This window comes from Equus caballus, chromosome 1 (genome assembly GCF_041296265.1).
Source record: "Equus caballus isolate H_3958 breed thoroughbred chromosome 1, TB-T2T, whole genome shotgun sequence".
In the NCBI taxonomy this organism is placed as follows: domain Eukaryota; kingdom Metazoa; phylum Chordata; class Mammalia; order Perissodactyla; family Equidae; genus Equus; species Equus caballus.
Genome location: NC_091684.1, coordinates 18,901,353 through 18,926,206, shown reverse-complemented (window position 1 = coordinate 18,926,206; position 24,854 = coordinate 18,901,353). Strand labels below are relative to the sequence as shown.

The following is a 24,854-nucleotide window of genomic DNA, read 5'->3' as shown; positions in this document are numbered from 1 at the left end:
GCCCCAAGGTCACAAAGCCCAAAGGTGACAGCCAAGCAGATGACTAGCTGGGCACAAGTGAACCATTAGCCTGGGCTCAATCTTTGGCCTCATTGTTGGGGAAGTAGTAAGGAGTGGTGGGGACTGTGGCAAAGAGCAGCAGCTGCTACTCAGCTCTAGGAGATAGTTCTTGTGCATCGATGTGGGGCCCAGAGTGGCCTGACTTTCCAATTATTCCAAAGAAACCAGAAATCCATATTATTAGGTAAAATCTTGCAATATTTAAATGCCGGCAAATAGTTCAATATTTTTAGAATCCAGTGACCCAAGCAAATTAGACCTAAGGGCCAGCTTGTATACTCCAGCTCTTCCACACTTGCCTGTCTCAACATGAGCTAAGAATAATTATGGCTAAAAAATAGCACTTACTAGGTGCCTGCCACTATTTCAGGTGCTTTACGCATAGTAACACATTTAGTCCTCCCAACCACCCCGCGGGTAGGTGCTGTTATTCTCTCTGCCTTACAATGTGAAAACTGAGGCACAGAGACCTGAAGCAACTTGCTTGAGGTCACTCAGCTGGTGTCAGAGCTAGGACTCAAGTCCCAGCAGTCGGCCCCCCCCAAAGTGGCTCTCAAGTTATACGCCATAAACCTGGTTTGCCAAAGCTAGTGGGCTTGGAACGCTTACTTGTAATTTTACAGACGGACCCCCGGGGTTCCCCATAGCCAGAGCTAACACTGTTTAGACAGGGAAAGTATTCTAGGCACAAACAAATGACTTACAGATTAACTCTCAAAACAGCATCTAGGAAAAACAGTGTTCTTGACACTGGGCCACAGAGTGTTTTGTTGGATTTGGAAATAAAGGACAACATCGCTGTGTGCTTTTTAGTTAATGACTCAAGGAGAAAAGTTTTTGCACGTTCTGAGTTTTGGATACAGGGTACATAGTGAAAACTAGGAAATACAAAGTCATTTCAATGTCAACTATTAATGAGATTACAGGACGTGGCTTTCTAATGCATTAATTCAGAGGGCAAATTATCATCTCATAATAAAGAGTCTATTAGAATTCAGAATTATGCACGATAAAAAGTCACGAAAACTATATTTTTTAAACGGCATATTCCTTCCTGATAATTCTGCATGAAGTATGTTGCAGAGCACAATTACTTTCCTCTGCAGGACATAATTAACAGTCTCCATGATTAATCACATCTTGGCAACATCACAGATGCTTGGCCCTTGCTTCAATCTACTTTCTGAAGGGTCTCTTTGGTGAGGATAGAGTGTCATTTTAATGCTATTAGTGTTTATAGAATCCATCTGAAGGGAAGGCTCTCTAATTAAGGGCCTGCACTTTTTAATTTAATTTCATAGCTATTGACCACCTTTAAGACCACCAGACCGAAAGAGTGACCACAAATGTTCTTCCAGTGAATTCTCCAAACTTCCTGAATACTAAAGTCCGTACATTGTGGGGGCGGGGGGGGGGGGGGGGGGCGGGGACTCAAATTCACATGGGAGCCAGAAAGGTAAGGTAAAGAAGAATAAGATGAGAGCGAGCAGCTGCCACTCAGGCCCAGGCATTTGCTGCCAGGCAGGAACTAGGGCCGCAGTTCCCAGGGTTTTCAGATTTTTCAAGAAAAGGTGAAAATGTGAATTTTTACGTGAACTCTCACAATTTCTACATGTTGGTCCAATTATTTTTTAAACACTGTTCGGCCAAACAAAACACCTCTTTAGCCTACATCTGGCTCATGGACTGCTAGTTTAGAACCTACCTCTACCTGCAATTAATATTTCTAATTCAGTCTAGGTTAATTCTTCTATCAGACTTCCCCAGGTGAGCTGGCTGTATTTCAGATGCACGGTTTGATCCACAGTCTTATATAGACAAATGTAAGAGCAAGTCATGTTATAATGGGTATACAAAGTTCTAGGACTCTCTCTCATTTTGTTTGTGCCAGTAAGCACGATTGATAGCCCTCTATTGCAAGAGCAACCTGTTGGTCTAGTGGTTAAGATTCGGTGCTCTCACTGCCGTGACCTGTGTTCCTTTCCCAATCAGGGAACCGCACCACCCTCTGTGGGTTGTCACAGTGTGGCAGCTCCATGTTGCTGTAATGCTGAAAGCTATGCCACTGGGTATTTCGAATACCAGCAGGGCCGCCCAGAAGGACGTGGCCACTCACTTCAGAAAAAATTGGCCGTGAAAATCCTATGAGTGGCAGCAGACCATTGCATTGTCTGATACAGCACCGGAAGCTGAGAGGATGGTGCAAAAAGACCGGGCAGAGCTCAGCTCTGCTGCACACAGGGGTGCTAGGAGTCGGAACCCATGCATCTCGTTGGCACTAATAACAACAAATGGCAAGAGCACACACTCAAATTTTAGTGAGGTGCTTTTGATCCTCAAGTTTCCTGGGTAATATATGCAGTCAGAAAAGAAAGGGAGTAGCTTGGGTAGACAAGTTTAACCTAGGGTTTCATTAAGGTGAAATGAGTAAGTCAACCCAAACAAACTTCTTGGGAACAGAAGAAGCAAAGTTTGGGTCCTTATATTCCTCTGCTTCCCATCCCTTGCTTTCTTATACATTCGAAAAGCCAATTTCATCTGTTAAACTATCATTTGGCGACGACTGTCCTTCATTGTCCTATAACCTGCATTAGACACTGGAAATACCCAGCTGAATCCATAGTGCTCATCCTCTGAGCAAACGAGAGAGAGATGTGAAGACATCCTCCAACAGCAAAACCCAAGTCAACTACTGGAGCTGTGCTGATCCCAAAGGAATGTGAAGGAAGCTAGCTCTGGACACTCAATCAATGTATGTTGAATTAGTTGTTAAATTACTGATTGATTGGAAATAATTTTCAATGACAAATAACCAGCATACCAACTCAGTTCTAAACCACTTTTCAACATCGCAGATGACTTTTATCTTTTTCTTTGTACTTTTCTGCATTTTCTAAATTTTCTGTAATAAACATGTAGTAAAATTCTCATATTTAGAAAACAATAAATTAAATTAAAATATACATATTTCACTGGGGACAAGCCAACCTAAAAATAAATAAAATCATGCCTGTAATAATTAAAGAATACATATGTACTTTCCCAAGTTCTCCTGAGAAAAAAATTAACTCAACATTACCACTTCCTCTCAACCTATAGCTGTTTTATTTCACTTCCTTCCATCCTTAAACATACCACACTCCAAAACTTTAAAAAAAAAAAGGTCATCGTTTCTTTAAATGTGCCCAGCAAAAGACAGAGTCCACCAAATTCTAAGAGGCAGAAGGGACCTCAGGTTATTTTCAAGATGAAACCAGAGTTATTCTGACCTTACTGGGGAAACCTGTGTTCCCAAACATGCATAATGGACTTCCTAGTGGAAAAGAGCTCCCCTTTCTCAATTCCCTCCATTTCCTATGAACTGTTGTAGTCTGTTTCTTCCTATCTTGCTGCCTAAGAATCACCCCGCAGGAGGGAAGTGACAAGGAATAAGGCAGAAAGGACTATTGGAAGAGGACTTACGTCTTTCAAGGGAACCAGTTTCATTGTCGTTTGATAGGAAGGAGTTAGAGTGGCCGGGTAGTTGTAGTCAACAATATCATGTTTATAATCGGCCTTGTAGGCAATCTGAAACCCGAAGAAAAGACAAATTAGCCCCCACTTTCTTTTGACCTGGTTTGAATGTCATAGGAAATATTTAAAAAATAACCAGAAACAAAATTAATTCCGTTTCATCACCTCCAAGGAAAATTAAATTATGTTCACACTTTTGCCTTTAATTAATTTGAATTCTTCTTCTTAATCCAAAATTAGCTAACTTCCATCTGTATCGCATTTATTTTATCTTTCTTATTAATTATGGAACCCCTTGTAGTTTTTGTTAAAAAGAAGCATTTGCACAGGGGTATACAATGAAAGAGCTTCTTGGTTAACCCCCAGAAAATAAATGGAGAGTCAAGTGTCTTCAGGGTATTTTACATTTTTTTCTAAAGGTCAAATTTGAAGTTCTTGAGCAGAGGAAATTTGACATTTGTATGTTTTAATAATGAAAGCAGTTTCTTTGAAGTGTCCTTTATCTCTAAGATTTACAACCTTGCATTTGCAAACCTGTAAACTGAATCGACAAAGCCAAAGAGAGATGAATAGATTATGAGCAAAACAGGGATCTGATCTATTTTGTGATTCTACCACCTTGACCGGCGCCTGGCCACAGGAGGTCTTCAACGACCACTCTGATCCAACAGATGAATGAAGCAATCAACCAACCAACAAATTCCAAGTAAATCACAAACACTTTGGATATTTGAGGAAATTCAGATAAGAATTACGCTCATCCATTTCTCTTTATCTCTCAGAAACTGAAAGTTTTTCTCACGCTAGATTGATTATAATAGATCTAAGAACTGTTCAAGCCAGAGAAAGCTGAGATGAATAAATGGAAACTTTCGAAAATTTTCAAGGATTTTACCTAGACTTGGTTGCACTGGTTAACATTGAGAAACTCTTATGGGTCAGTCTTCACACAACATAACCCTGATTTTTATAAATGGGAGGTTGAAAAAGAATAGGCTGAATTCCTCAGGCCCCACCTCCCTTCACCCCAACAAATCCCCAGGACCCGCAGACCCTTCAAAACAGGACTCACGTTGCTCGCCAGATTTCTCACTTTCATGGCATGGAGAGTCCGTCTGTCCATACCAACTCCCTCATAGCGGCCTCGCATGTGGTTCTGGTAGTTTTCTTTATATTTATTCTATATGGAAACACAAAACCGTCAACAAAAGCATTCTCTTCCCGACTTGTTGAAGATAAACTACTCATCTTAATGCACTAAAACCAAAATATAAATGATTAAAGATCATCTATTTAAGTATTTGTGTGTTGCTGAATAAAAAAACAAACCTTTTTTAAACAACTTAAATTTCAAGGAAGCACAAGAAGTTGGAATGAGACAAGCACACAAGAAAACACAAGATCTGATGAGCATAGACAGCACCAAACAGACCTGATTTTTTTTTTAACATTTTCATTAGTAAAAATACCAGATTTTTCCAATGTGAAAAACCTACCAGGAGAGTGTGCAGCTCTCCAACAGACAAGCACTGACTGTATGCAAAGCCCACACTGGGGGCTGGGACAACCCACTGCATGCTCTTACCTCCATTTCTAAATATACGAAAAATAAAACCTGAGCTTTGCCAAATCCTGTGACTTTTATATGACAGATTGGTCACTCCCGCAACCATGTGAAATAATGATGTTATGTCCAAAATGTAGCTTATCAAATAAAAAGAAGATCAAAACAGGATGACAAGAAGCCATAAATTCAAAGCTTCTAATGAAGCTACATTGAAATGAGCCTCCCTGGGAGGCCGCTGAGTTTCCAGGCACCAAGAGTATTTAATCAGAATACTATTACGACATATCAGACACAATTCTACTTATCTCAGTTAATCTTCACATGCACTCTATGAGGGCAGAGGAATTGTTATCATCCCCATTTTACAGATGCCAAAGTGGCTCCAAGAGCTTAAACAACTTGCCCGAAGTCAGCCACGCAGCTAACTGTGGAACCAGGTCTGCTAGCTCCAAAGCCGGTGCTCTTAACCACTACATTTATGCAAAATAAATTCACTGAGCCTTACAAAGTCCCCTGCAACTTTACATTCTACTATTATGTGCAGCTAAGCAGAAATAAAATCACATAATCTAGTATAGGTCCTTGATATCCTCAAGGAAACCTCCCTGGACCTTCTCTGAGCATTTCCAAATTTGCCACTCTAGCATGTAACTGCTCATCTGTAAGAGGGGGAAATAACATCTGGTTCCCTAGGTGACTGTGAAGGTTAAATGAGGTCGTGCATTAACTACGAAGCACCGAGTCACATTGAGAGGGGATGTCACATGCTCAGCCAGGCCCCCTCACCAGCATTCTCTACTAGGAACCAGATACTCCTCTACAGAAAGGATGCAAGAGGACAGGCGCTGCCCTGAGGACTCAAGGTCAAGTGTGCCAGGGGATGTGACAGAATTTAACACTTAGTGGACCAGCCCTGGCAGGCAATCTTAATCAAAATTCATGGGTATTTGTGGCTAAGAGGTCATGCTTCTCCAAGACACACAGATACATTCACATAGACTGTCTCTTAGGAGACCTAGAAATTAAGGTCCTAAAAAAAGTCCAAACAAACGCTTAGGCATTAAAAACTCACATCACTGGTGAATTTTGAGATCTTGCTCACGTTCCTGAATTGAGGCGTCTCACAGTAGTTGATACTGTGACCTTTACTACTTTCCAGATCCTTCTTATACTCCACCTTGGAAACCAAAATACCAGATGCACAGTAGAACCAAACCCAAAGTCACTCCTGACAACGTCACCAGAACTCAACTAGGATTTTTTGGGAAAACGTCCAACCCAAGATTTAAAAATGCCAGGCACAGGATACTGTAAGTTAACAATACGTGTTTTCTTTTCTAATAATAAATAAGTAAATAATCAATTTGGTTCTAAAAATTAAAAATATATAGTCCCTCTCAAGAGTAAATACTGAAAGATTTCATACAGCTCAAAAAAATGGCAAAACTGGCTTTAGAAATGAGGACCGTGGTTACTCTTGGGGACAAGTGTCTGGGGGGATGGTGGGGGATGTCTGGACTTCTGGTTGTGTTCTGTTTCTTGGTCTGGGTGCTGGTTACACAGACGTGTCCACTTGTGGAAATCCTTCCTATTGTATACTCATGATGGATGCACTTCACTGCATGTATGCATCAATGAAATTTAACCAAGAAAGTTAGCTCACAAAGGAGTAGAATAAACCAGACCACACAGAGATGCAGAGAGTGTCTTCTAATTTTAAATGGGTTGGCTAGTTGAGCTCCCCTGGATAGCTGGACATAAGGTGTGAGGTTATAGTTATTAAATAGACTCCAAGTCATCCAAGGTAATTGGAGGAGGCAGCTGAAGGCCGATTACCATTAAGAGAGGCACGGCTGGTTTGTCCTACTGGATGAACATAAGGGCAAAAAGAAACTAAAGGGTCCCTGTGGCCTCCTACCAAAGGAAATACAATTTGTTACCATATCTTGTAAAACATATGGTGGGAACATGCTTTTTAAAGTATGCAAGATGCATTATACTGCTCACAATATGATATAAAATTTTTAAAGTACACAAAACTGTATATGCAGTTGAATTCTAATTCTAGAAATACATGTTTTTGTATTCGTATATTCGTTTATAGTACGGTCACATAGAAAAAAGGCCAAAATGGTACCAGGGTTATTCCTGGGTGGCAGAACTGCACTATCAGTGGCCTGGTTCCAGTTCTATGCCTAAAAGTGTCTCTGAATCAGAATAAGACGCTCTACTTTCCCAGGCCTAGGACAAAATGAGGGCCTAAAAGTTGCAAAGTTCCCATCTAGATCTAATATTCTGTGAGTCAAGAGGAAAGTTCAGCAAAACTTTTCTATAAATGACCAGATAGTAAATATTTTAGGCTTTCCAGGACATAGAGTCTCTATACCAACTACTTGAGTCTGCCCTTGTAGCTTGAAAGCAGCCATACGTGATGTGACTGTGTTCCAATAAAACTTTATTTATAAAAAAAAGGCTGTGGGCCGGATTTGGCACTCAGGTAGTAGTTTGCCAACCTCTCATCTAGAGCATCATAATCATTTGGAATATTTGTTTAAAATGCAGATTCCAAGGCCTTGGCACCCATGTACTACTTCCAAGTATCTGAGGCTCCTGATGAGACAGGAAGTGTCACTCCTGATGATTCTAAGCAGCTCAAAGTTAGAGGACCGCAGGTTAAGTAACTGTTTTGTGGTAAAGGATTAACCTTTAGAGGCTAGAGAAGAAAAATATTTTAAGATATTTGCATATCCATTTCTGAGTTACGGATAACTTGTTATGTGCGTACTTTTAATAGCTTGATACTTCCTGTTGCAAGTGATTCACAACTCAAATGACTTCAGGGTCCAGATAGGTAACACGAATGAGAGAAGCTGCTGTGAAGAGACTGTAGGACTTGAAAGGATATGCTAACTAGAGGGGATATTTCCTTGCCAAAGAGTCCCAACGATTCTAAAAATCTTAACCACTAGGCGGCCAAACAAAACACACCCTTTGGGAGCCAGTCCAGCCTCTAAGATAAAGAGAATCCTACGGTACATGCAGCCTCTCAGAAACTTGACTGCAATAGTAAGAGATTGAGAGAAATTTGATGTTCAAAACACTCTTTCCCATCTTTGATTTCTACTCTATAAGAATGACATATTGTTATAAAGGTTGGTTCATGCAGTATTCTAGCAAGAAGAAATCTATTTCCTTGAACTTTTAAATATCTACAGCCCTGTGAGAATTCAGGAAGAAACTTTTGAACCATCAGAGAAATTTAATTTGTTTACATGTAATGTGTTTGGTTCTAGGCTCTCTTGCGAATTGCTTTTTACTGCACATTCGTTCTTTGGAAACTGGTAACCCCTGTGTAGTTTATGTGGTGTGACACGGAATTTTTCATTCTGAGGTCACTCCGTTCACTGTCTATAGGAGAAAGGAGGTGACGGCACACAGGGGTGACTGTCCCCCATACTCACCTCACTCACAAGCTTGTTCACGCTCTGAGCCCGCTTAAGAACCAAGTTGTCCTGGGCTGGGAGGGAGTGATAATGTGCAGCGCCTTTCATCTTATTGAAGTCCTGCCTGTATTTTATCTGAAAGAAACACACCAAGAGGGGCCTGAGTTGTGGGTTTCATGCTCCATGAGAGAAATTACTCCAAGATTACCCCATTTTTAATGTCGACATTTACTTCATAGAATTTTCTGAGAGAAACAGATCATATGGGTTTTTTCTCTACTAAGCCCATAAACCACTTGCTCCCTTATATATTAAAATCTTACTGGCCCTTTTCACACATTTTACGCTTTATACTCTAATTCTGCAGGAAGAAAGGTCTTAAAATGATCATACCCAAAGGTGTAACCCCATATGCATCCTGCCCTTGGTTTCAACGTCATTTCTCACCTAGCCTCCTACCTCGGGGCAAAGAGAATAATGTGTCTTTCACTTCCTCTCCCAGGACAAAAGTGCACTGTTCTGGGTAAATGAGTAATAACTGAATAATAACAGAGGAAAGGAGAAAGGCAAAGTGGTGTGAAATGAATGCCCAGCTTCTGATTTTAGACCAAGTCCAAGTTGGCATTTTAAGGGCTATAGTGTGCGTGTCACTTTATCAAGTTTAATTATAGCCTAACTTTCAAGGACTGCCAGCTGGCTAACATTCTGCAAATAAAAATCATCTTATCAACTGGGCTACACGCAGTTTGATAATCATATGACTTGTTTTAATCAGCTATTCCCCTAAAGTGCTCAATTTCTAGATGGGTTATTTGCCAAGGCTCTCCTAACCCCAGCTTATCTGGCTGGACCAACATCTGTACTTGCTTCAATTGACCTTAAATGAGTTATGTAGTTTGTTCCTGTCAATCTCCTTGGAAGCAGATAAATGTGACATAACAGTCCAAACAAAAGAAGTAAATGTCTTTTTGGATAAAAATTGAGGGCTAACAATCTGTTTTGGCTTAGCTCTAATAAATTTATCTGTGTATAGGTTTCAGTAAGCCGAGCCTTCAAAGTCTCATTTCTCCTCTGTTTCTGTGGCTTCATGGGTCGTCCCAATGTGGTACTTACATCACTAGCGAGTTCGTTGGCTTTCTTGGCGTTCTGATAAGCTGGGGTGATCATGGCCGGGAAGCTGCCTTTTCCTCTGTGCTCAGGATACTCCTCTGAGTAACCCTGCTGGGTCAATTGAAGAATGCAATCAGTAATGCTCCCTTCCCTGAATGGGTGGGGGATTAGCCATGGTCTCTCCTTGAGCCTGTTCCCATAGAGGCCCATCCACATTGGACATTCCAATGATCACCGTAGGAGCAACACCATGTGGTGGTTGAGATGGCAGACTCTGGAGGCAGGCCTACTTACTGGTGCCCAGCACACAGTCAGCACTAAATAAATGGTAACTATTATCATCATCATTTCCCCCAGATACATCAAGACATCCCACCAGTCTCCCAGGCCCATGGGTTATGGAGGATTCATTTCTCAGCTGACGCCAGGAAAGTCTCTCTGTCTTCCAGTAGCCTCAAATGCTATCTGTCTCAGGCCTATTGGCAGATCTATGCCGAGAGACACACTGACATCCCATATACTGTCTCCCCCAGTGATGTATGTCATTCACCAGGAAAGAAAATATTATGTCACTATCTGAATTTTTATAATTTGGGGGGAAAACTTCAAATTGCCATAACATGATGTGAAATGGGACTAAATGTATATTTCACACTAAGTGTTACAATCTGAGTCTTAATTTCTTCCTTCCTCCTCCCCACACCACCCACCCATTCCCACGAAGGAAAGCCTCTCTCATGGAGCTGTCATCACATCACTAGCGTAAACCTTCCCTGGCAGTTGGATGTCCTTCAAGACCCCGTCAGATGCTACCTTCTCTTTGGGGAACTCCTCCCTCACTCCCAGTCCTGCCCTGGCCAAATCAGCGGCTTCCTCATCTGTGTCCCCACCAATCTGGAAGAGCCCTTAGTGTGCCCCCTCTGGCTCATGACTCCATCTCTCTCCAGCCTCCTCCAAGGCAGGGGCCCATCCCGCTCTAACACCAGGTTCGGAACCTGGCACACACATTTCATTTAATGAAACAGTTGGATCAAATTAGAATATCCAACCTTCCTTTTAATCCAATAATGACAACTGCTCAGCCTGAGTGCTCCTTTATGCTTGGCTGCCAGAATGTTCTGGGATAAATGTAATAAGTAAAAAAAGTTAAGCTAAAAAATAATAATAAAGGCTCTCAAATTCTTGGGTAATCCCCTTTTGCCCATTCTGCTCTATGGTTTGGAGTTGGTTTGTAACTTTATTTTAACTTCTCTACTTATATGTATCTAAGTTGCATGGGTACATCTTTTTTGTAAGACACCTAATCCTATTGGGGAATTGACTGGTTATAAATAATAAATTGATTATATTGTATAGTCCATTAACCTAAAAAAATAGTTACTCATTAAAAAGAAGAATGAATCATTTGTCATTTGAGGCACTACAGATATTTATAGTATTTATCTGACTGTCTGCCTGCTCCTCTCTCACTTCCTCCTACTCATGCCTTGGCAAGTTCCGCTAAATCACACAATGAGATGCCAACCACTGATCCTCTCAACAGCTGCTGGCGGTGCTATCAAACAACACCCTCTTTGATTCCTGTATTTGTTATTATCACGACTGGAAACGTCAATCAAAACATCCTAATAATCAAGGATCCACTATGATACCATGAAGTTACATTTCCTCGATGTGTGTAGACATGTCCAGATACACATACGAAATTATGTGTGTGTTACTACTACTGGTAGATAGGATGGTCCAAATGTAGAACAAAATATTGTTTGCCAAATATAGAAGCCAAATATTTTTAATAAAACTAATTTTTAAAATTGTCCTGAGCCTTCTAAACAATGTATTTAAAACATGAAACCAATAAAAACATATTTTCATTGAGTTTAAAGCACTGAGACCATTTAATTAACTTATTGTAGAATTTAATAAAATGGACTTTTTAATCCAAAACCCAACATTTTTGCTCAGACAGATATTTGCAAAGGGGTCACAATCTGTCTTCACACATATCCTAAGACTCACGTGAGTCCCCAGTATAGGCAATTTGGTTTTCTGAAGAAGAGAAATAAGCTATTTGCTTCTTTTGTAAATTATGTATGTTGACTAAGTCATGTATCTTCTACAGTCTACCCTCTGCCAAAATTCAAACAACTGTCCAATTAAGAAAAACAAAATCAACTAAGCTCATTGAATGTACTCTTCCTATGCACATACTTGGTCTTCCAACATTCTCTACTTCCAACCATGAAAAAAGAATGTTCCCTTTTTCCCCTACAACACCTGTTGCACCAGGAAATACAGAGGAATAGAAAAACTAGCTTGTAATGGTCATCTCAGCCTTTTTATAGCCTGTCAAGATATAGTTCGTTTAAGAAATGAAATTGCGAAAGAGTTTGCATTCTCTGACATATTGCTTTATCTAGTAACCTAGATAAGAAATTCACTTTCTAAGAAAATGAGTCCTGCTACTTAGTGAAATGCTCAATATGTTTCAAGACATGCATTTTGATCACTTTCATGCTTATGCAGCGACGGGCTGAATGTAGCCAGTGCTAGTCTTTAGGACCCTTCTTCAATGAATAGATGTGAATGCTTTATTCTTGACAAACCCACCATACTGACATAGGTCTTTTATTTTAAAAAAAGAAAAGAAAAAGCGCTTGGAATAGTGGGCCAAGTTGAGCCCTATAAAATTGTTTTGCCACTACTTTCTGGCTTGGGAAATCCACCCATATCTTTGCCCATAAATAGGTTAAAGATAAACACAGCCCAGTGTCTGATTAAAAGGTCAGAGGCTGTGTCTCAGGCTAGAAGGTTGCCAAACTGAGAACTGACCATTGAAAAGGGCAGTCTCCCAGGAAGTCATTTTAGTACATACCTGGCCATACTGGTCCACATATTCTCCAGCTCCAGCAGCTGGACAAGCCATTCCCTTCATTTCTCTTTGATATTGTTGATGGTACCTCACCTATTTGAAGGAAAAGGACAAACCCGGTGAATTTAGCCTCCTACGCACAGAGGCCAGAAGAGTGAGAATGAATGTCTTGTGGAATGTTCTTTTTCTGCTTGAAAGTCCAGGGAGTGTGTCTTAGACATAAAAGTGCCAGATCATTGTCCTGGTAAAATTGATGGAAAGCTTCTTCCTGGATCCATAGTGCGGGCAAAAGTAGACAGGAAGTTGGACTCGCCAGGCCCAGGTAACTTCCTGCTTCCTCCTCTAGCAAGACAACATTGCCGTGGACACTTACGTCACTTGCCAGCTCATTGGCTCGTTTGGCTATCTGATAAGCAGGTGTGATCATAGCAGGAAAACTGCCTTTCCCTCTCTGTTGTTCATAGTCCTCTGTGTAGCTCATCTGGAAAAAAAAAAAAAATAGTGAATCGCATACCACACTCCCACTATCTACCAGGCCATCTGACTAAGAAGTGCTAAGGGCTCCCATAACACCCTGCACATCCCCTGCCACAGCTCTTATGGCAACGGATTGGGCTTATATCCTGATGGACCATGTGGATCTCATATATCTTTTTATTCCCAACACCCAGCACGGTGGCTAGTATATGGAGACATTCAATGTAAATTTCAGCACACCCTTGTGAAGCACCTGGTGTGGGCCAGGTGGCAGAGCTGGGCAGAGGAATAATGCTTCTGCCCCAGAGGAGCTGCCACTCAAATTTGGGAGACAAAAGAGGCCTCTCAACCCAAAGCCAGTGGAAGCCACTTATTAAGTTGAACCTGGATTTGTGCTTAAACTTCCCATTCAGGATAGCACTTAAGTTCTAGGTCTTACTATGCTATGGAGCAACTGGACTATGAAAAGGTAAGTGGTAGAAATTCTTTAGAAGTTACATTCTGTAATTTGCAATGACAAAGAGAAAATTCTTTCAGATGAATCAGATACATCTGGTGTGTTACTACTACTATCTAAAGTTTTCTCTCTAAAGAAGAATTTTTGCAAGGTCTGTGCTAGCTGACTTATCTGACTCAACCATCTTTGACCTTAGAAAGTTCTTTCTGGCCCCCACACAGGACTGAGATGCCTCCTACATTCTCTGTCCCTCCTCCTCCAGGTAAGGAAAGAATGGAGAATCTTCAAGGAGAATTACTGAGTCTTGGCCTCCATGATTTCTTACTTCACTTTGAAGCTGTCCCCCGGCCTTGGCTCGTAGCAGCTCAGGGGTATCCGCCACTGTGGTGAACCTGGAGATGCGCTCATCATGCCCTCTCTTGTATTCAACCTGATGAGGAAACAGCATAGAGACAAGGTCATTTCCACCAGCCTTTGTAAAGATCTCTCCTTGCAGCTCTCCTGAAGATGCACCACTGGGCTATACTCAACACAAACCTGTGGCAAGTCCTTATGGCCTGCTTTACGGGCTCCTCTTCAAAAAGGATCAATGCTAATGTGTTAAGTCCAAGAGAGTGCTAGATACTAAACATTAACACATATTAACTCACTGCATCTCCATAACAATCGCATGAGGCGGAACTACTATTTTCCCCATTTCACCAATGAGCTATGAGGAATAGAAAAGTTAACTAATTTGCTCCTAGTCATATAGCTGGTAAATGGTAGAGCTAGGATTCAAACCCCAGCATTCTGGCTCCAAAATCTGAGATCTTAACCAAAAAGCTATGCTATTTTTCAGGAGGATCCACCATCCACTTAATAAAAATCAGTGTCCTTAATGCCAAGCGACCTCAAGAAATTATTTGGTCCAGTCTTGGGGTGAGTTACATGGTCTTCTCTCCATTTGATGGATGTGGCCCAACTGAGGCACAGACGAAAACTGATAGGGAAAAGAGAAGAAGACAGTTTCTCCATCATACTACACTAATGGTGCCTACTGCCCCACAGCACTCTCTTATTGGATTCTTTCTGAATCCCAGGGGTTCATTAACAACAAAAATTAGCAAAATCAAAGGTGAATAAGCATTAAGACACTCACTTGGCTGGCCAGCTGGTTGGCTCTCTTGGCCCTTTGATAAGCAGGCGTGATCATGGCTGGAAAGCTGCCCTTGCCCCTTGGTTGCTCAGGGTCTTCTGTATACTCCTGCTGGTCAGAACCAACATCAGTGTGTGAACTGACACGATACCAAATGAGAACCAACAAAACTGCCATAGCAAGCATGCTCAGAACCCATGCAACTGGATTTATAAGGCACTAGGAAAATATTTCAATCACTTGGAATAAATTTGAAGACGTTATTCAACTGGTGAATTGAGCAACATCTTCAGCACTGAAGGAATCCTATTTCCCAGGTCAAAGGGTTTCTCCTTCCATGTTTACATCAAGTTACGTGGAACCTGGCGTAACCCAAGGGATGCTCTTTGACTCAAAGGCATGTATGATATGCGGCAATTAATATGCGGGAGACTTTTCTGTGACTTGTCCATTAGAGACAGTTCTACAGCTTTGGGAGTGAAGTGTCTGTGTTTTTTCCTCCTTACTTGTTGAATATCTCTGATGGCTGGTTTTCCTAATGAGACACAGAGCCCTAACATTTGTTTCTGTTGTTTTCTTTCCATTTGCTAAAGGAAAAGTCACTAAAGACTAACAATATTTTCCAAAGTGGTTTCTTCCAAGGGTAGGTGCCTTGGGTATGTGGAGAAGACTAGAGGTTACTATGTGCAAATCATTAAGGATTTCCACAATCTGGGATAAAATTGCCTTTCCTACATGAAAACCCACTAAGGTCTCTCTCACAGTGCTGGAGGTCAGAAGTCTAAAATGGGCCATCAGGGCTGCTTCCTTCTGGAAATTCTAGAGGAGGATCCATTTCTTTGTCTTTTCCAGTTTCTGGAGAACGCTTGCATTCTTTGGTTTATGGCTCCAAGGGGCTTTGACTGCTGTTTCTGTTGTCATATCACCTTTTCTCTGAGTCTGACCCTCCTGCCTCCCTCCTTATGAGGGTCTTTGTGATTACATTGGGTCCACCCTAATAGTCCAGGATAATCTTCCTATCTCAATATCCTTACCTTAATCACATGTGCAAAGTCCCTTTGGCCACGTAAGGTAATTTATACATGGATTCCAGGGATTAAGACATGGGACTTTTTGGGAGAGGAGAGCATTATTCTGTCTACCACAATCCTAAAAATAAAGGAACATTTAAACTAATTGCTAACTAATTACTGAAGTAATTTCTAGGGCCCGTACCTCACCAAGAGACTTTCGAGCCTCAACCATCCTTACGATTTCAGGGTCTGGCAGAGCTCCTGGGCACCAAGCATTCCCTTCCCCATATCCGGTCCAATAGGCTGTCTACAAAGGAAACACAAAAATGCATACAAACACCCCCATACACACTTGGTTAGTAAGATCTCCCTACCTACCCCACCCGCCTAGCAACGCTCCCATACTGTCAAGAGTAAGATAGACATTCTCTAAAAACTATAAACGCCTACTGGCATAGGAGTCTCAGCTAACCAGAATATTCATTTTTTTTTTCAAACCAGAAAATAAGCTAATATCCTAAATAATTGAACTTTCTGAGATTCACTTATGTTAGAAGAGTTCCAAATGTAACTTTACATTTCTCTGCTCATCATTGCACCAAGATGGGGCAGCAGGGAGTCGCTATGGACAGGCAGTCTGAGATGAATCAGCATTATTCAGCCAAGCTTCAACGACCTACTACCTGTTTAGTGCCTAACATTGGGTTAAGCAATTAACATTGGGAGGAAAAAAAGCAAAGAAAAAGGAAGATAAAGTTGCTCTTTTGAGATGCTTGTGACCTCTCTAGGGAGAGAAAACTAACAGATGAAACAATTAGTGATTAGAGAACATTAATGTGCTTTGATGTACTGTCTTGAAGATAAATACAATGAGAGTTTTTAAAAAACAGTCTGTATGTGATGGGCCCTGTTTTGGATAGGAAGATGGAATTTGAGCCGGACCTCTGGGCTGAGGTCAGTTAACAGATGCAAAAGGAGAAAGAAAGACATCTGCTCTAGGAGGTAAGTTCCATGAAGGCAGGGCTTTCATCTGTTTGTTCACTAACGTATTCCAAGAGCCTGGAAGAGTACCTGGCACATAGTAGACTCAATAAATATTTGTTGAACAAATTCCAGGAGTGGGGACTGCCATGAAAAAAAGCATGAAGGCAGTGATGGGCTTCATGTGAAAGCTCATGAGGAGATGGGTTTAATTGGAATTAAGGGGAAGAGATGGGGAGCCAAGTGGTCTGGAGGTGGGCCAAGCTGCACAGGTTGGGTAGAGCCAGCCTTTGGAGATCTGGAAAGACAGATCATTCATATGTGAAAATATGCTCAAGTGTACTAGCAATCAGGGAAGTTTAAATTAAAAAAATGAGATACAGATTGTCAAAGCTTTTATCTGGTAACACCAAGTGTTGGTGAGAGTGTTGGGGAAATAGGTGTTGTCACACTCTGCCTATGGGAGTATAAAATGTATAGTCATTTTAGAGAGCAATTTGACAGTGTCCATTAAAATTTAAAAGGCACACACCTTTTGACCTAGCAACCTTATTTTTCAGTATCTGTTCAAGAGAAACACTCACTTGTGTCCAAAAGAGGTCATGCACAAGGGTGTTAAATTACAACTTTGTGATAGAAAAAAAATAGAAGTAATCCTGCCCATCAATAGGAGAGCATGATACATCCATTCTTAATGGTTATACCCATGATACACCCATCCACAACAGCTTAAAAGGATGCTGATGTAGAAATATCTCTAAGACATTTGTTGAGTGAAAAGGACAAGCTGCAAAACAATGCATATTGTTTCACGAAAAAATAAAACTGTATACATACACAATTTTCAATAAAAAATAATAGCTAATATTTATTGTGCCTACCACTGTTCTAAGACCTTTACATTTATGTGCTCTTTAAACCTTAAATAGTTCTGTGAATCAGAAACTGCTTGAGGTTCATTTTACAGATGAGAAAACTGAAGCAAAGAATGACTAAATAACTCATTAAATATCCCTCAATAAGTGGCAGAGCCATGTCCAAATGTAAGTACTAAAAAATAAAAATAAAGACATTATTTGTAAACGAAGAGAGAAAATTCTGGAAGGATTACCCACAACATTGATCACAATGGGTATCGCTATAAAGGGAACTAGAATTGGAGATGGTGGACAAGGGGTTAGCTTGGTACTGTTTGGATTTTTTTAGCAATTGGAAAAATGCAAGTATTATGCGTATAATTAAAAACAAATGGCTGAGGAATTTTGAAATGATGAGACTATTAATAGCGAATGACCATAAATTCTTGGGTGACGGGAAGAGTAAGCTAGGGACATCCATGCTGGAAGCTGTGTGTGACCAATATCACACGACAGGCTGGATTCCAGAGAGGCAAATCTGGAAGAAGGAAGGCCATCTCCAAGGCCTTCATAAAGGTCCAGGCAGTAGACGATGTGGATCAGAGCTGTGATAGTGAAATGCAGGGGAAGAGGTAGAGCTGAGTGAAGTGTCAGAGGAGGAAAGGGCAGATTTGGTTTCTAGCCTGGATGGCTGTTCCCAATGATAGAAACACAGTGGTTGGAAGAAGTCAGTGAGCTTGGACTGGAGTAGATACAGTGGAGGCGATGCTAGGACATTGATGGAGGTCTTCTGTAGATAGTTGGAATTACAAACTGGATAAAAGAAAGCCTAATTGATTTCCTCTAGAAGTAATAATGATAATACATTTCATTTGCATGCATGTCCTTCTTTGCTCTCTTTCCAAACCCATTCATAACTCTTCTCTCACCTCATTCACCAGTTGTCTGTTAGGCGTGGCTGCCCCATCCTTGGCTTTCATGTCCCAGTGAAAAACAGATTTAAACTGTTTGCCATTGTCTTGGTCATCAATCTACACAGTGAAGATGTCGTCAGTAATGTTTCCATCAGATAAGAGAAAAATAATAATATATAGCTACATTTGGGGGATTTTCATAAGGCTCAACTGCAAAGTATCTTAACTGCACTAACACACTCTGCTCTGTCAGTCTCACTGTGGTTTCACTGGTTCCACTAGCCAGGCGGCACATACAAAGGCCCTGCCGTGTGCAAAGCTCCATTTAGCAGTGCAATTAAAAAGACTGAAATTCCTTCTGAGCTTATCACACACCACCAAGTATTCAGGTTAGAGTAATGTCGGAAGACACTAGACACTATGTAGAGGTTCTTACCTGTATGTAGTCTGTGCAACAGTCACCCAGGGAGCTTGTTAAAATGCTGGCTCCCCAAATTCATGGAGGTGTTCTCCTATGCTTTATAATCTTACCTTTAACATCTTGATCTATAATACACCTTCAGTAGATTTTTGTGTATTGGGGTGAGGTAGATGGTTCATCTTTCTCCATTCAAACATCCAGCCACTCCAGTACCACTTAGTGAAAGTTCATTCTTGCTACATTGAAGTGCAGTGATGCCTTTGTTGTAATTCAAGTGACCACATACATGCAGTTCTATTTCTGGGTCTTGCATTGTATTCCACTAGTCTATTTGTCTATTTTTATGCCAACACAACACTGAGTTAATGACTACTACTTTTAGAGTAAGTCTTGAAATCTGGTAACCAAAGTCCTTCAATTTTGTTCCTCATGATTTCCCGGTTACTCTAGAATCTGAATGTTCATATCAATTTTAGAATCAGTTTGTCAACTTCTACAAAAAATACCGGGATTTTGAGATTGCATTGAATGTGTAGATCAATCTGGAGAGAACTGACATCTCAACAATATCTTCATGACCTCAGGACAGGCAAAGAATTCTTACAGGGAACAGAGAAAGGACTAACCATAAAAGAAAAAAATCAGAAAGTCTTAGGTCCAAACCCAGATACTATAATTTACGAGGTCTAAAATAAGGCCTAGAAATCTGCAATTTTAACAAGCCGAAGTAAATAATTTTACAGACAAGGAATGGAGCTCAGGGAAAAGAAGTGAACTTATTAAACTCATTCAGTGGGTTAGCAGAGTGAAGTTCAGAATCCAGGAATTCTAGTTCCATATTAAGGCACTTTCTGTCATTGACATTCTGGGCTTGCTACTGCTTAATGCAGTTCCAATATGTATATTTTTAAATATATAAATTGAGAGATCTTTCCAGGCTCTTTCCCTTGGATTTTGAGAAACTACCATGAACATTACATAGACTTAAGGAAGGGTTTCGTGTTGGCAGCACTACTGACATTTGGAGCCAGTTAATGCTTTGTTGTGGGGACTGTCTTGTGCATTACAGGAAGTTTAGCAGCACAGCTGGCCTCTATCCACTAGATGCTAAGAGTGCTCCCACCCGCTTCCCGTTTGACAATCAAAAAAGTCCCCAGACATCACCAAATGTCCCTTGGGGGATAAAATTGTCCTCCTTGAGAGCCACTAACTTAAGGAATCAGAAACACATGACCAAAGTAGATAATCTACCCTACTTCCAAGAAGCTGCATTTGCTGTCCTCCTCCCACAGGACAAATTCTTCACTGGGGAGTGTCTGCCACCCCAGAGACCTTTACAAGATTCGTGGTTATTCTGAGGAAGTAGGAAGAGGAAAAAAAGCCATAAATGTTACTAGTGGGGTTGGGAAGCATTAAAGTCTAAAGTTCATTCTCTGAATAGAAGAGAATCTAGATGTTTTATTCTCCTAAAAATTCCAACCACACTTACCAAACAGGAAACTTTGTCTGAAGTAAATATTTATTTACTTTTAAAAGAGTGTAATTTAGGAAAAAGAAAATTGTCAATCTGCTTTAAATGCCAGCTCAAAATCTTTACCCTACTTTTTAATTTTAACACATGTACAATGAATTTGTGTTTTTATTCAACTGGCAAAGTCTGTCAGAGATGCAAGGGGCTAGGAAAGGAATCGATCACACTCTCTAGGGTAGTTATAAGATCTGGGGCCTAGGAGGGACACAGTTGTCCATTTGAATTTTTCCCACATGGGAAAGGAGGAGAAAGCGATCTCCAGAGTCAACTGTTTGGTACACAGACACACACACACACACATTCATGTACACACAAACACATACACACATACACACATTCATGTACACACATACACGCATGCATATACACACAGATGCATGCACATACACACGTGCATGTACACATATATGCATGCACACACACATTACACACCCCATATATACACAGACACACACAGAGACATACACATATACACACATACACCCCACACATGCACATAAGCGCACACAGACACCCACATACATGTATGTGTATGTATATGTGTGTACACACGCATGTATATACACCATGTACACATGTATGTATGCACGTGCACACCTATCCACAACTACATACACACATACATACACTCCCCATGTACACACATACATACTTATAGGCATACACACATATTCACATAGACGCAAACAAACACACACACACAGGCCTCCTGGGGAGTTCACATCACTGTCTGTGCTGGGAAATAGAACCAGTGACGATCCCAGCCTCACTCCGGGTTGGGCCTGTCATACACAGTTAAAAGAAAGTGAATCCACTATGACCTCAAAGAAAGGTAAATACTGTGTGAGCTGCTGTGTGATTGTAAGGTAGGGGCATACCTGTTGAGGTCTAGTGCAGGGTGGAAAAATACACATATTATGGATCTATCTGTACAGAGTGTAATCCATACAATCAGCATTCTGATGTGTAGGAACATCTCCTTGGGTTTAACACGTCAAACTTTAGCTACACAATTGCAGAAACATTGGATATTTGAAAACATAAACAAGTACTTTTTTCCTTCTGCAGAGTTTGCCGCCCCCTACGTACACAGAAGTAGGTCAATGGAGCAGTTTACATTATGGGTGTTAAAGTTAGATAGATCTGGATTTGCACTCACTCAACTAGCTGGGTAAAACTGGGCAAGTGACTTAACCTCTCTGAGCCTCAGTCTGCCCATCTGCAATACGATGATATTACAGAGAGTTCTTGTGAAGAATGAATGAGACAACATAGATAAAGAGCCTAGCTGAGTGCTTGGCACTTTGTTTAAGTCAGAGCTAAATGCAGGACTTATTGTAACATCATGTAGCTGTTCTTAGACATCAGGAGATGAAAACAAAACCCTAAAAGAATTAGCCTTCTCAGTAATCTAGGATTGCTTGTGAATTCTTAATGCTTGTGAATCCTTAGAAATCAATGATATGGGAGCAATTCTCTGAGCCTCAGTTTCCTCACCAAGCAGGATGGGATAATAACAGTATTTACTCGATCGGATTGGAATGTGTATTAAGTGATTTAAGCAATGGTACCGTAAACGTTACATAGCTTGTTAAAAAAAATAAACTCACAATTAGTGCAAAGCACTTAGTGAAACAAGCTGCTTGGCAGGACGAGTAGAGACCACACAACAAGGATAAACTTGATCTAATACACGCTTTCTTGAGCAGGACCGCAGCCCGGGCAAGCAGGAGAGTCGGTCTGAGGCAAGGGGACGTTAGGAAGGCAGATTACTAGGGAGCCTTCCATCTCATGTGTAATTTGCTAATTTTAGAAAGCAGCTAGCTCCGTCCCCCAGAGCAGCTTCTTGTGGGGGATGGGGGAGAGAAGTTGAATGATTCATCATTTTAATAAATATGAGCGTTCAATCAATCGCTAGTTATTTGACAAAACTCCACTGTTGGTTTTGCAAAAGAGGTTGGTTAATCAACATGGCCTCCTTGTCTACCCAAATATCACTTTCAAACCAAAATATCTTTGATCTACCCCCAGCCCAAGGGGAAAGAGAGGCTGCAAATAACTAAACACTACTGAATTCAGGGAGTTCTAAGAGCGTGGAACTGGCGGTTTTTAATTTTCGGTACCAAAATATCACGGGGGGAAAGAAGGTGAAGCCTCTTGTAATATTTTACAACTATATAAACTTTGTTTTATGTATTAAGCACCTAGTGTATGTAGGGCCTATTGTATAAATTGCCTTCAATGTGCCCAGAGCTCGCAGACACAGAGAGATGACACCGGATACAAGGATCCCGGATGTTCAAGCCAGTTTATCCTGGGTACTGGCCCCTATAATGTGGTAAGACAGAGCAGTATTTCTTACTTAACTGCTCTTTGTATGTGTGTGTGGAGAAAACGGGCAGGTTCATATCTAGACAGAGACGCTTAAAAACTTAACAGGTACCCGAGGGAAGAAATTTTCTTTAAAGGCTATTTTGACATTCAAAATTAAGTAACTTACCCCACAGATGGCCTCCGGAGATTTCCTCACATTTAGATTTAATGGAGTGTGATAGACACTTGTGAAAGTGTTATTCTTCGGGTTATGGCTACAAAAATTAGATACAAACCAAAATTAGAAATGTACCATATCCGAGATGATGGAGTGACTGTTTTTAAAGGTACAGCCATTTTTTTAAATCAATAAATAGAACACAATAATTAAGTGTGAGATTTTACAGGAAATAAGTCTTAAAGGAAAAAAATTAAACCAAATTAATTCAATATAAAGACCAAATTTAGCTGGCAATGGTAACTCAAAAACTTTTGGAACAAAACGAAAAAGATTCTGAAATTATTTAGAAGAAAAAATTTTAAAGCTCCATATGCATATCTGTGGTAATTACATTGTTCTGCACAATATTTCATAATTTGACATGAGGTTATATTGGATAGATTTGATCTTTTACTTTTAAGAAACTTGAAACTTTCATCTTCCTGTCCATTGCATAAAATCTTGTCTTAGGTCTCTTCAATGATTTTAAGTAAGTAAAAGCTTTTGAGAAGATGGTTCTTGATTTAACCCTGAAGTGTGTGATTTGAACCTCTGGTTGGCTACTTGTTAAAAAATAAAACTCAAGCCGTGGTGGGGAGGGGCATTAAACACTTACGCATGACAGTACGGCTTTTTCTGGTGACTCACAAAGTTATTAACCGACAGCATCATCTTGCAAACTTCACAGTGAAAACACGCTTTATGCCATATCTAGAAATCACATAGAAAAGACTTAGCAAAATTACCTTTTCTTCAGACTCAGGATTCTTCCATGTTTCAGGGTAAAAAATTGAGTTTTAGGGAATAAAATGATGGTAAACACACACACACGGCTCCAACAGAAGAAAGGTGGGAAATACACCTTTTTTTTTGGTGGTTCCAAAAACCCACACATCCACATATGAAAAGATTAATTTCCCAAGTTTGTTATTACTCCCAAATGCCAAGAAATGTCTACTGACCTGATCTAGACAACTAATCTTCTCAGCAGGGTACACCCCGTACCCACACCTCGAGCAAGCCTGCACATTCATGTTGACGTCTGAAGACAGAAGACAAAGACAGGCAACAGGCAAGAAATCCAAGGAGAAGACCCAGTCTAGTTGTCCAAGTGTCCCCAACCCCAACCGCCGTTAAATTCCCGCGGGCACCTTGATCGTTCAGAATCCAACTTCCACTTTCCTTTGCTGACTTTCTAGTTTGAAACCAGCAGCTGGATGGCTTTTAAAGCTGCCACTTACTCAACGGGCTATTTTGGAGACTCTCTCAGCACGCATGCGTCTGGGAAATAAGGTGGAGGTATTTCTAGCTGACACGCTTCTCTAAATAGAAGAGTGAACTCACAACGGCATCATGTTTATGTGGATGACCAAATCCTCAAGTACAATCAGGCAGCATGGAGTAGTTGAACACTAGCTGTGATCACAACCCAAGAAAAGAATCCAAAGGCATACACCACACCCTCGTCCCACGATCTTATTAGAAAAGCTTGCTCTCTGAGGCCTATGACTAAAGCAGAAAGGCCAGCTCCCAAAAATACAGAAAATAAAACAGGATTGATTCACTCCACTGGAGGGTACATGCCATATTTGAATTTTAGCTTTATCTATTAAAATCGTTTACAACAGTGAGACTGAAAACTGATTAAGATGTTAAGTTGTGTTTAGCTTCTTCTGGAATGCAGAAATAAGAAGAAATGAGAACTCTCGGTGTTTTGACCTCTGCATTTTATTCTGGACTGTTCCAGAAGGCCTGTCTGCTTATACCCTTGCCTCCCAGGCCTGAAATGGGGCAAGTTGAAGACAAATCCTCTTTTCCTGGCTTTGTGAAGCCTCTCATTGCCTTCAGTGTCTATCTAAAAGTCACCTTAACACAGACCTTCCAGAAACAGCTTAGAAAAGATGGCGCCTCACCTGTCCCCACCCCCTGGCTCACTATCTTCCATGCCCCTTACCCTGCTTGATGTT

The 24,854-nt window shown here is 40.8% G+C and overlaps 1 protein-coding gene across 30 annotated transcripts in view; it reads right to left on the bottom strand.

Moving 5' to 3' along the window:
* NRAP (nebulin related anchoring protein) overlaps window positions 1-24,305 on the bottom strand; it is a 69,901-nt gene extending 45,596 nt beyond the window's left edge. For 2 of the 30 annotated variants that reach the window (XM_070260652.1, XM_070260746.1), the window contains exons 1-14: window positions 23,850-24,215; window positions 23,504-23,598; window positions 22,855-22,942; window positions 18,418-18,519; window positions 15,853-15,957; window positions 14,641-14,745; window positions 13,825-13,929; window positions 12,939-13,046; window positions 12,569-12,658; window positions 9,697-9,804; window positions 8,602-8,718; window positions 6,213-6,317; window positions 4,646-4,753; window positions 3,523-3,627 (exon numbers count right to left, since the gene is read on the bottom strand). In XM_070260652.1, the coding sequence (XP_070116753.1) occupies window positions 3,523-3,627; window positions 4,646-4,753; window positions 6,213-6,317; window positions 8,602-8,718; window positions 9,697-9,804; window positions 12,569-12,658; window positions 12,939-13,046; window positions 13,825-13,929; window positions 14,641-14,745; window positions 15,853-15,957; window positions 18,418-18,519; window positions 22,855-22,942; window positions 23,504-23,598; window positions 23,850-23,921 (1,413 nt within the window). In that variant the 5' untranslated portion in view covers window positions 23,922-24,215. Of the gene's footprint in view, window positions 1-3,522; window positions 3,628-4,645; window positions 4,754-6,212; window positions 6,318-8,601; window positions 8,719-9,696; window positions 9,814-12,568; window positions 12,659-12,938; window positions 13,047-13,824; window positions 13,930-14,640; window positions 14,749-15,852; window positions 15,958-18,417; window positions 18,520-22,854; window positions 22,943-23,503; window positions 23,599-23,849 lie in introns of all 30 variants that reach the window. The other 28 variants (XM_001495908.7, XM_070260759.1, XM_023639071.2 and 25 more) reach the window with 20 other exon arrangements.
* Window positions 24,306-24,854: the final 549 nt, after the last annotated feature.